At 31.1% G+C, this 12,551-nt stretch overlaps 1 protein-coding gene and 1 pseudogene across 2 annotated transcripts; both read left to right on the forward strand.

The window, feature by feature from the left end:
• The first annotated feature begins 6,126 nt into the window (after positions 1-6,126).
• Positions 6,127-9,311, forward strand: LOC103851743 (annotated as a pseudogene).
• Positions 9,312-9,787: 476 nt separating this feature from the next.
• LOC103851418 (E3 ubiquitin-protein ligase RHF2A) lies at positions 9,788-12,491 on the forward strand. 2 transcript variants are annotated; one of them, XM_009128272.3, is made up of 9 exons: positions 9,788-10,032; positions 10,228-10,365; positions 10,445-10,491; positions 10,589-10,651; positions 10,748-10,856; positions 11,195-11,514; positions 11,599-11,703; positions 11,784-12,139; positions 12,232-12,491. In XM_009128272.3, the coding sequence occupies exons 1-8, from the start codon at positions 10,027-10,029 to the stop codon at positions 12,106-12,108; spliced, it is 1,113 nt and encodes a 370-aa protein (XP_009126520.1). In that variant the 5' UTR covers positions 9,788-10,026; the 3' UTR covers positions 12,109-12,139; positions 12,232-12,491. The 2 variants fall into 2 exon arrangements, with proteins under 2 accessions (XP_009126520.1, XP_009126519.1); XM_009128271.3 differs by having other exon boundaries at positions 11,784-12,362.
• Positions 12,492-12,551: the final 60 nt, after the last annotated feature.

Below are 12,551 nucleotides of genomic sequence, written 5' to 3' on the forward strand. Positions count from 1 at the left end.
TTATAACACAAACTGAAATACATGAAGGTTATTTTTCGGTTGTTTGATCCACAATGGTGACTTTTACGGCTTTTTGAAAAATTATTTCAAGACTCAAGATTTCAAAGGAAAGATACTCCACTAAAACAGAGCAATTTAATAATATATATATATAAAAAAAAAAATATATATATATATATATATATATATATAGAGCAATTTAAAAGAGCAGATTTTCTTTTCCTGAAAAGTTCACATCACAACAGGAACGAATCATAACCAAAGTTGAGAAAAGTAAAACTGAATCTGATAACATGTTAAACTTGTTTTGAAGTGAAGAGAAAAAAAAAGATACAACGCAGATAAATATGAGGGATAAGAAATGGATAAAGATAGCGGATGATTTTGGTTTTAATTTTTTTTTATATGCCACCAATCACACCAATCAGAGCCATTTCAGTTAGATTCCGTTCACACCAATGCCCAAGCGATATAATTACTTTGGTCGTCAAAAATCGGAATCTTTAACTATTGCATTTAAACATGCTTAAAATTTGCTAAGCACATCAGTACGCATCAGTCATTCAGCATGTGTACGTAGTTGTTAACTTGCTATATACATATCCAACAACAAACAATTATAAGTTTTTTTTTTTTTGCTAAAATATTTTCTATTAGCTAGAAACCACATTTTATTATCTATGTAATATCAAAGTATGATGTCATATCGACCGTTCTCTTTTTTCATGAATCAAACTTATCAAGAATTCATAATTTAATTCGAAAATGACATTTGATGAACGTCAAACTGATAGTGTATGTGTGCATACATACATAGGACCATTCGTTTTAATGTCACCACAGTTTCCGCCAAATCTATGAACTCCTCCATACGGTTCGTTCACATTAATAAACTAATTAGACATTTCCACCTTAACATATAATTAGGGACAAATGGACCTACTCTGTTGCCGGAGTCCTGAAATATTTTTAAGCTCAGAAGTATGGAACAGAATTGGACCACATGCTCCTTTGTTTCCTTGGTGAATTGTAGGCATCATCAGAAAATATATATATTCCCTGGTCGATCTTATCTTCTATACAAGGATCTAACTCGTGATATTATGTTTAACTGGGGGCTTCAATTTGTTTCTTTGTGATTCCTATCAGAGAACCATAAATCACATTCTTCGAACGTGATTTTTGGTGTAGGCTTTTGTTATCACAAACTATCTATAATTTCTATGGAACTACACTATTAACTTCTTATACTTTCGAGCTATGCAGCAGCTAGGAAATATCTGCTACGGCCTGCTTGACAGATCAATTCATGAGCTGTTGAAATAAAGGCCAATTCACACGAATTCTACGCAAACAATAACTCATATATTCTGATTGTTCAGGTACTGCAAGAAGCGTTTTGATTTGGGTGTCTAAACTGTTGTTCTACTTGTTCTTTGAACCTATTAATTTTTAGTTCTCTTTTGTTAGAGGCTTAGAATTAATCACTCTGTATCCTAGTGGTTTTTTAATTTTTTTTTGCGGTCACTAGGATCAAATTGGCTATTAGCAGAATGTGGTTTTCAATTACGTTGTAACCACACTTTCATTGTCATCAATGATATTTACCATTTAGCAAAAAAAAAAAAAATAACTCATATATTCAACGTTATCGACTGCACTATCAGTCTATCAGAAGCAGAGAGTTTCCTCTTCCAGATCAACTGATCTTGACATTGGCTTCAGAAAGACTACCATATACATCCTCAAGTCTAGCTTAAACCTTGAGGATATGCATGATCTTAATATATACTCAAGCAATTTCGTTATACCTCTTAAGAAATCCACTCAAACCACTATAATTTTGTTCCAAATGTTTTGCATCTTCACTTTTAAACAAGGAATAATGCGTTCATACTAAAACTTTCATTCACAATTTACAAATAGTATCGTTTGTATATATATATATATATATATATTAATCAAAGTATCGTTTGTATTTAGGTGGGAAAAACATGAATAAAATTAACTCAGAAAGAAAGAAGGAAAGAGCTGAAAGTGACGCATCCTAAATCAGAACGGCAATCGATCGTACTAGTTGATCACTTGATCCTGTAATAAGAGAGAGAGTTCTCGGTGACAAGTGACATGCCACGTGCGCCGACGATTCGGGAACCAATCAGAATGAAACTGCCACGTGAGCTTTTGCACGTCCCGACAAACAATCAAAGCTTTCTGTTTCCTTCCACCATCTCTCAACTTTTTTCCTCTCTTTTTCTACTTCTATCAACCGTATATATCCTACTATATAAAAGGTACTATTTTTGGAGTTTCTAAGGGATGTCACATAAGTAGAAATATTCCCCACCAATCAATATGTCATGTCACTACGGACTGGGTTTCAAACCAATTTGAAGTTCCGGTCCAACCTTGCTCCATTCCGGCCCAATCTTATACATGTGGAGAATATTTTTAAAAACTAAAATACCAACGGACTAGTCCAACCCTGAACTAAAAAAAAGGTTTCCAATTATCTAAATATCTAGAAAACACTCAGCTTCCCCCTGATCACCAAAATAGGTTGCTTATGTCCATTTGAATGAAGACGTCCATTACGCTCCTTCCATACAAAATAGATAACTGCTTGAAAGATGAACTTGTGTAGTGTTTTGGCGGTTAAGAGAAAGTAAAATGAGAAGAAATTATTCAATAGAAATTGCATAGATTTTTTTTGAATAGCTGATAAAATATTATTGAGTATATTATTTTATATCAAGTAAAATATATTGAAACCCTTCCTTTTGTGCTAAACACATTTTAAATGGGATAATATAATTATCAATGAACAAAGAATTTGAAATGCGTTATTTTACATTTTTGGGAACATCATTTTTTCACGTAGACATCCTCTATATATTAAAAGAAAACATTACAACCTTTGAACCATGACACATGTCATCACGAAAATTAAGCTTAGAAAAATAATTTGGTTCATCTAAACATATATTATACTGTTCATTAACCCTAATCATATAATTAATTATTAATATAAAATAGTCTTCATTGTTTTCTTAAATAGAACATACGGAATTATAATATATATGATAATTAATGATTTTAAATAATAAAGATTTGATAATATTTTGTCTTATGTGGCACCCATAGAATTACTTCATTTCTAGGAAGGTTGACAAGACCTTTTATTTGCAACACTCTGAATGTGGTAAATATATGAGATATACTTTAAAAAATATGCAAAAAAAAAAAATCTAATGTTTCAGTTGTTAACTTCTCAAATAAATAAAGTTAATATCTATAATTCTCTTATATTTGTATCTATAATCGGTTTATATAACTATTTATGTATTTCTAAATTGTATTGTTTTCCATCAAATTATAATAGTTTTTTAAATAGGCAAATAAGAATAACACACAGAATATCAAATTACCTTTTAATTTAATAAAGTGAAACAATTCATTTTAGAATTTTTTTGTATCTTAAAAGAAAATTCATATGTTCTAAATTTATATTATATGTCAATTTTAAAGTAAAAGGGTAATTTTAAAACTACAATTTAAAATGTACATTGTAAATGACTCGAGTGATCATTATATTAAACATACTCATTTTTATTTATAAAATCTTACGCTTCTAATACACCGAATAAGAAAATATAGCTACATATTTTAGTTCAAAATAAGCTTTGTTAAAATTAAATCGATATCAAATAGTAACTCATTAGAAAGTTAACATCAACCAAGTAAAAACAACTATTATAGAAACAAATCAGAATCACATATATCCATTACCTTCATAAAGCAATGTCAAGTTTTTAAATTTTAATCATTCTTTTGAATATGTGATTAGCTGATATAACCTTTTAATCGTTATGTATCCTCATTATTTTAAAAATAGTTACTACATATAAAAATATACCGTAGTATACAGCTAAAAACTATTAAACGAAAAAAACAGTAAGATAACTGATTAGTTTCATAAAAATCTACAAATACCAACCAAAAAACTAAGTTCTACTAACTCAATGAATTCTACCAAAGATTACATGTTATGGAAACCAATTTAAAAAAATCACTAATAGAAATACAAATATGCTACCAAAAGAAATATAATAGTTAAGAATACTAATCATTCTGTTCAAAAAAATTAAGTTAGTTAAAATTCATATGATATTTTATTTTATCTATACATTACTAAAATATTAAACATTATATATATAATCAGTATTTATAGAAATATTTCAAATCAATATGGTCTATCATTAACAACTCTCAATTAGAAAATATTAATATTTTTAAAAAAGTTAAAGCGCATAATAAAAATAAACTAAAACAATAAAACGATAAAAATCACTATGGCTACACTAAATGGCAAATATGACATACAAATATACACTTAAACTTTATATTATTTCAATATATATAAATGAACAACTTTGAATCAAATAATGGAACAGTACATCTGTTATACTTTTAAAATATACTATTACTAATATGATGTTTTTAGAAAACATAATATATGAAAACAACGTAACAATTTTTAAAGATTGTTGTAAATAGAAACTAATAACAAAGAAAAGTAGAAAACTAAAAAAATTTTTAATTAAAACATCACTCTTTCGTAACTTTTTCTTTTCATTTATCAACTTAAAAATAATTTTAATATTAAATTATAATAGTTTCGACCTCTAATCAATTGAAACACCAAAATTTTAAAATATAATCTATATTTCCAAAACAAATATTGAAACATTATCCGCGCTATATTTCCAAAACAAATATTGAAACATTATCCGCGCGTAGCGCGGACCAGAACCTAGTATTAATAAAAATAGTTTAAATCAATTTTTTTGGGGACTTAATTTTATGGTATAAATGATGAAAACTAAAGAAAAAAAATTGTTCTTGTTTTCAGCAAATGTAGAAGCTTACAAACTAGTAAAAACTATTTACCAATTTGACGACAAGTATACAAAATATTAAAAATATATGCACTAATAAGTAATACCACATATATACCTAAGTTTTGGTACACAAAGATCGTAATTTTTCAACTTGCTCTGAAGCTAGCAGGTGTTGGTGATTTAAAAATATTTCAGAAAACATATTAGCATTAGTTACAGTTGTGATCACTTACTTTTAAAAAAGGACTTAAACTACTATAGATTAACATAGTAACTGCGGGACTATGTTGGATTTGAATTTGTAATTTTGTATACCGAATTGTTGAAATGGTAGGTCAGACGATCCAACCGTATGATGCTCGAGTGGTGGATCCTTTTGAGTTTTGGTAATGATCTCTTTGAGCTGGTTCCTCGCCAGTTCATGACGTGAGTAATAGCATAGCTATCTATTATCGTAAGTGAAATAGACATCAGATTGGAAATAAAAATGCTCTCTCTGAATGAAAAGTTTTAGATATATCTTTTAATTAATTTGAAATATATATATATGTCTTTTTTAAACTCGTTCTGTATTATCCTACATATGTGAATTGGATGTTCCTGCAGCAATACGTGCTCGAAAATCTTGAAACATCTAAACCACCATCCAGTGGCATACCTATATATAAAAGGATAACGGGTCATTTGAACCCCTGTTAAATTAAATATCTATACTATTAAAGCAGAATCATATTGTCATAATTACCTTAGTCTGCCCTTTCCTTCACTAACATTGCATGTTTCATTAAGGGCAATTAAGTAATATTAATAACAAATCTATATTGGGTCATTATTTTTGGATTCAGCCCACATCAAATCTCTCTTGGGACATTTGGGCCTATTAAAAAATCAGATTCAATTCTCACTTTATTTTTCCTTTGGGCTATGGAGTCCAAGTTCAAATAATTTTTTTCAACTATTATTAATTATTATTTTTTTTTTCTTAATATAATTTAAGCATTCATAAAAATATGAATTTTTTATTGAAAAGTATAAATCTTTATTAAAAGTATATAATTTTTTAATTAAATATTAACCCCATAATAAAATTAATTTATCAGAGTTATACCAAGTTAATTCATTAAAAAAATAAAGTTTAATTTTTTAAACATAAATAGTCATTTAAAATGAGATACGATAAATAAAGATAAAATTTTTAAGTCTTTTATAAAATAAAACACAAATATATGAAAATGTGACATTTACTAAATATTTGTCAATTAAAAAAATAAATAAATAAATCCGCGCTTTCAAAGCGCGGGTCAAAATCTAGTATACATATTAAACTGCATGTAAGATATTGAAAAATCAGTGCAGACTATGATTTGTAAACTTTGGCTTATTGCCTCCAGTATGATTATAACTCTGATAAAAGAAAATCGCTAAGATCTGCCACTGCCATCATCTTAAGCTGGATCCTCTTATCCTCTTTGACTTCTACGAGCTAGGCCTCCTTGGACTTGGGCTCAACGGTCTCTTCTAACTCATTACCCAAGTGATGATTGTTTTGTTAGATTCTAGATTTTGGTTTTTGGTTTTTGGATTTTGGTTTTTGGTTTTTAGTTTTTGGTTTTTAGTTTTTGGTTTTTGATTTTGCAGTAGATTTTGGTTTTTTGAAAAACTTGATTGGTGATTTTTGATTTTTGATTTTGGTTTTTAGTTTCTGGTTTTTGCTTTTAAAAGAAAATAAATTTTAAATATTATGAATAGTAAAATATCTGTTATTGAAAAATAAAAAAATAAAATACTATCATCAAAGCATACATAATTTTTTTTTAAATAATTTAATTATTTTCTGCTTTTTCTTTTAAAATTAATAAAATAATTTTTATTAAAATTAAAATGTTTATTCTGAAAAAAAATGTTTATTCTGAAAACAAAATATTTATTCTGGAAAAAAATGTTTATTCTGAAAAATAAAATATTTATTCTGAAAATAAAATGTTTATTCTGGATTTTTATATATGATTTTAGATTTTTTTTTTGTTTCTAAATTCTGATTTAATTTTTTTTTTTAATTTTTATGTTATTTTTAAGAATTTTTAGCTGAAACATTTATTATTTTACACAAACTTAAATTACTAAAAGAATATATCAGAAATTTTTAATAAATAATAGCAATATATTTAATAACAAAACAGGTAACCTTTACATAAAAAAATTAATAAATTAATTTTATTTTATGGAAAAGTTTTAGAAATGTTCTTAGTAGATATTATTTTTGTATTATATATTATTATTAAACAAATGTTTTTTTACTAAATCTGATTTGCTTGTATTAGTTATTTTTTTATTTATTTATCATGTATTAATAAATAAATATAGCAAAACATGAATTAAAAAAAAAATTGAAAACTGTCGTGAGTTTTTGAAAAAAACCACAAAAACTTGGATTTTAGTTTTTCTTTGGAAAAAACAGTTATTTGAAAAAACTAGTTTCCCTAAATTATAGGGAATCTAATTATCTAAAAACTTGATTGTCTAAAAAATGGTTTTTAGAAAAACTAAAACCAAAAACCAATTCAAAAACCACAAACAATCAACCTCCCAGTTTGTCTGGGCTGAATTTATGTTTTTTTTATTTGGACCGGTTTTCATTGGAAAACCCATCATCAACAAAATGCATTTTTTTTTATAAAAAGAATTTGACAAAACATTGGTGCATGATGTCACACTGTCTTGGAGATTTTCTGATAAATTTGCGTTCTTTTATTTTATTAACGAAGGTTTTGGCATATGATGCGACAAATATAAAAGCCCTATACAGAAGGGGTCAAGCTTACAGAGATCTCGGTCTGTTTGAAGTGAGTTCTTCTGTTTTTTTTTTTTTATGAGAGTCCTTGTCAATATTCCCTGAATGCTCATTGACTTTTATAATACTATAAGGATGCCGTCTCTGATCTAAGTAAGGCCATGAAGTTTCCCCTGAAGATGAGACAATTGCTGATGTGCTAAGGTATGATTTTTGTAGTAATTACTGTTTATGTCATTCTTTTGGGTTCTTCTTATAGTTATTTCATTTTTATCTTCTTTTTTTTTTCTTTAAAAATTCAGAGATGTTAATAAGGAAAGATTGGAGGTTGAAGGCCCTGGCGAGACATCATCAAGCGGTATAATCTTTTTTTTTTCTCTTATGAATTGTTTGAAGAATATAGTGTATTTTGTTAGACCCGACGTTTCTTTGCTGCATCAACGATCTGGTTCATCCATGAATGGCAAAATAACTGAAAACTGCCATCTTGTTTTGGTTATTAGGTGTGGTGATTGAAGATATAACCGAGGAAGATACTGTTATTTCTGGAGAAAAGAAAAAGGCATCTAAAGAGGTTACTGGGAGACAACGAGAAAGCAACAGTGGTATACATGCTCAGGGCGTTAAGACCGATCTTGATGGATTGCAGGCTCTCAGAGATGATCCAGAAGCAATCAGGTTCAACACCTTTCCAAAATACTGTATAGATGTGCTGTATCTGCTACATGTCTGAATTATTTTCTTCCTTTCTATGGCCTGCAGAACGTTCCAGAACTTCATCTCCAAAACTGATCCGGACACACTTGCTGCTCTGAGCGGAGGCAAAGCTGGAGACATGTCACCAGACATGTTCAAAACTGCCTCGAGCATGTTAGGCAAAATGTCACCTGAAGAGATTCAAAAGATGGTCCAAACAGCCTCTTCGTTTAAAGGAGACAACCCTTTCGCTTCAACCGCACCATCTGGAGAAAACAAATGTGATTGTAGATGTTAATATATTGTATTTTCTTTGTTTTTTTTTGGGATAGATGTTCACGTCTATGATTAAGAACATGAACCCGGAGATGATGGCTAGCATGAGCGAACAATTCAGAATGAAGCTGTCTCGAGAAGATGCAGCAAAAGCTCAAGAAGCCATGGCTTCTCTTTCTCCTGAAGCTTTGGAGAAAATGGTACGCACTCGGTTTTAGGAAAACAATGCAGAACTGACTGTATTAGTTATCTCATTTGTAACTGTTGTGTGTAGATGCGATGGGCGGACCGGGCTCAAACCGGGATAGAAAAAGCGAAGAAAGCAAAGAAGTGGTTGCTAGGCAAAGGCGGGTTGATCTTTGCAATATGCATGCTCGTTTTAGCAATGATCCTTCATCGTCTAGGCTATATTGGAAGATAAAGAAAACGAGAAAGGTCTCTTAAGACTTATGTCAGAGAACAGTCTTTGGTTTCGGTTCGTGGTTTTGTAAAACTGTGAAATCGACTCACTCACCAACGTTTTTTTCTTCTTCATCTCCTTCTTTCTCTAGGCTTTTTAACATCTTTCTCTAATCTTCCGCCTTCTGTAGTGTTTTAAAAACTTTTTAATATATTCATTATATTTCATAAAGCATACTATTATTCTCCTTGTCGTACCTTTCTCGACCAAGAGAGTAAACTCTTTCGAGATTTACAAAATCAACACTAGTGCTGCTTATTTAAGTATCATCCTAGAAAGACAAGACAAGAACCAGAAACAGCATCTCATAAGAGAAGAAGAATAAAATATCAACTAGCAAGCAAAATCAACACTAATGCTACTTGCATTTTAGAAGTTTTTAATACACTTTTGTCTAGATATCTTTCCTTCTTTGTTTATTATTGTTAATATTCAGAGAGAAAACAATATTTCTTTTCAGATATTTGTTACTTTTTGTATAGACATAATGATTCTTCGCTCGTACCTTTCTCGACCAAGAGTGAAATCAAAATGTCCAGATTAAGTGTAAACTGAAAGTACATTTCAAAAAGAGAGGACAGAGAAAAATCTAAGGAACAAGTACAAACACGTGTCATAATTTGGGACCCACTTGTTGTCTTTTCGTTTAATGGCTTGAATTAAATTTACACAGAAACTAAAAAGAAGGGGTCGAGAGTCAAAAGAGACAACGCGCAGAGAGAAGAGTCTTTTATCTTTCCATATATTTATCTCCCTCTCCTTTATTTCTTTCTCATCCATTATCATCGGGGTGAATCTAGGGTTTTGTTTTCTCTCACAACCCCCTAGATACATTCCTTTCATCGTGTTCCTCCTTTATTATCTCTCTCTTTCATCTCCTTTAGCTCATCATCACGACTTCAATGGAGGTTAGGCTTTAATCTTTGTTTTTTTCCCCGTTTAATTTCATTTGCTTGAGACAATGATGAGCTTGCTTGTTATATATACATGTTTTTCTTTTTATTGTTATGTCATTAGATTTTGATTTTCTTTGGTGGTGAATTGTGCTCAATCTCAAATGTATATGCTGAAACGTCTTGTTGGTGTCAACAATTACATTACAGGGAGCGGGAGACAAGACGACGTCGTCTGAAGGGCATTTGACATCAGCAGCAGCTTTTGTTCAAGGGGGAATCCAAGACCCTTGTGATGATGCCTGTAGCATTTGCCTTGAAGTCTTCTGCGATTCTGATCCTTCAACTGTATGTCGTCTCAATATTATATTTGGTTTGTTTTTGTATGACGTTGATTGATTACCATTTTTTTTTTAATCTATCGCAGTTGACTAGTTGCAAGCATGAGTATCATCTTCAATGCATCCTTGAGTGGTAAGAGAGAATAAGAGAAACTCTCATACCTCAAGCTTTTGTATCCTTGTTTATTGTTTGTGTGAACTTATTAGATCATGTGGCATTTGTGGTTCAGGTGTCAAAGGAGTTCACAGTGCCCAATGTGTTGGCAATCAATTAGTCTCAAAGATCCCACTAGGTTTTTTTTCTCTCCTTGTAATACTTTTTTAGTTTTTTTTTTTTTGCTGGATGTTCAAGTTATGAATCATGTGTGTGTGTTTCTCTGTTTCACCAGTCAGGAGTTGCTTGAGGCTGTTGTACAGGAGAGGAGTTTCCGCATCAATCCACCTAGAAATGCTACCATATTTCGTCATCCAACTCTTGGTGACTTTGAATTACAACATGTATGTGTCTCTTTTATTATAAACATTTTAGGTTTGGGCACAAAAATTTAAAAAAATGTTTAGTGTTGCATATTTTTAAACAAAAATATCATTAACTATCAGCTTAACCACTTTCAACCAACAAAAAAAACGACAGAATATAAAAGTCATATAACATAAAAATCCAATAAATTATACATTGAAAATTGAAAACTGAAAACGTCATGTAATTTAAAAGAAAATTTGTTTTTCTAAAATGTCATTTTTTGAAAAAAGGAGGGAGTATCTTACATCTCTTTTGCTAGTGGATTATTTGAATAGAGAGCTGCATCTTTCTTACAAATTTTCTTTAAATGCAGCTCCCAGTAGGGGTGGATAATGCAGAGATTGAAGAACGTATCATTCAGCACTTGGCTGCTGCTGCTGCTATTGGCCGAGCAAGACATGGTGCAAGAAGAGAAGGTCACAGAAGCAGGTCATCAACTCAAGGTCATCCACAGCTCAGGGTGTTCTCTCCGCATTCCAATGCTTCTCCACCTCATCCTCCAATGCCTTCCTCTCCATCCCAGAGAGATGAGAGTGACACTGTCACAAACCTTCCTCTCTCTCATCAAAATACTTTAGGAGAGGGTTCTCTTCATTCAAACATGCAGCCACAGGTTTCTCCTTCAAACAACAGGTCTTTACCTGAACTCTCGCCTTTTAATTGACTGTGTAGTTACATGCAGCCCATGTGAGCCTTCTCTTGTTTAACAATACACAGGTCTCCTAATCAGCCTACCTCTAGTGATCAAGATAGAGCTGGACCATCAGAGCTCCAATCATTTTCAGAGTCTCTTAAGTCTCGACTAAATGCTGTCTCAATGAGGTATCCCATCTCTATCAAGCTACCTTTGGTCTGTATATGTTTTTGTAACAATCCGAAGTGGTTCCTTATGCACAATGTAGATACAAAGAATCAATATCAAAGAACACGAGGAGCTGGAAAGATAGATTCTTTTCACGCAGCACTTCCATTGCAGAACTTGGCTCTGAGGTTAAAAGAGAGGTCAGTGCCGGAATAGCCACCGTGTCCCGCATGATGGAACGTTTAGAAACGAGAGAAGACAGTACTAGACCAGGGACTGAACCTGTATCATCAAATGGCTTAGATAACAACACTCCTGCTGAACCTAACAATGAGCATAGTAGAAGATCAGAAGCGAGTGATGAACATTCTTTGAATGAAAGAGGTGTTAAAGGAACATGCGCGGCTGCATCTGGTTCTAGCTAATAAAACTAGTGCCAGCATATTGTTGGCAAAGGTATAATACTGCTTCAGCTTTGGCTTATCAAGCGGTTGTTCCTCAGCAACATCTAAGATCTTGTATTGTTGTTTCTTTTTCTTTCTTGTCAGAGACGAGAAGATGTTTTTATTGTCAAACTATGCTATATATAATATACCGAGTCTGAAGTTCAGAGGTGTGGGAGCATTAGGAAGAGATTTTGGTTCTAAAATAATAATAAAAAGATTATTTAAGACCAAAAGGAGGATTGCTTCAGAGATGAACTCCATGTGTTATGTCGCAACAAAACAAAAACTAAAGATTGTTGTGCGTTGGTCTGTATGTTGTTATGATAGTGTGTTTATTGTATTCTAATGCTGCTTCTGATTAATAATGCATTACAGTCATCAGTGTCTCTACCCTTACTCAGAGATAGGGTTGATGTTGCAAT

Source organism: Brassica rapa, chromosome A02 (genome assembly GCF_000309985.2).
Source record: "Brassica rapa cultivar Chiifu-401-42 chromosome A02, CAAS_Brap_v3.01, whole genome shotgun sequence".
In the NCBI taxonomy this organism is placed as follows: Eukaryota; Viridiplantae; Streptophyta; class Magnoliopsida; order Brassicales; family Brassicaceae; genus Brassica; species Brassica rapa.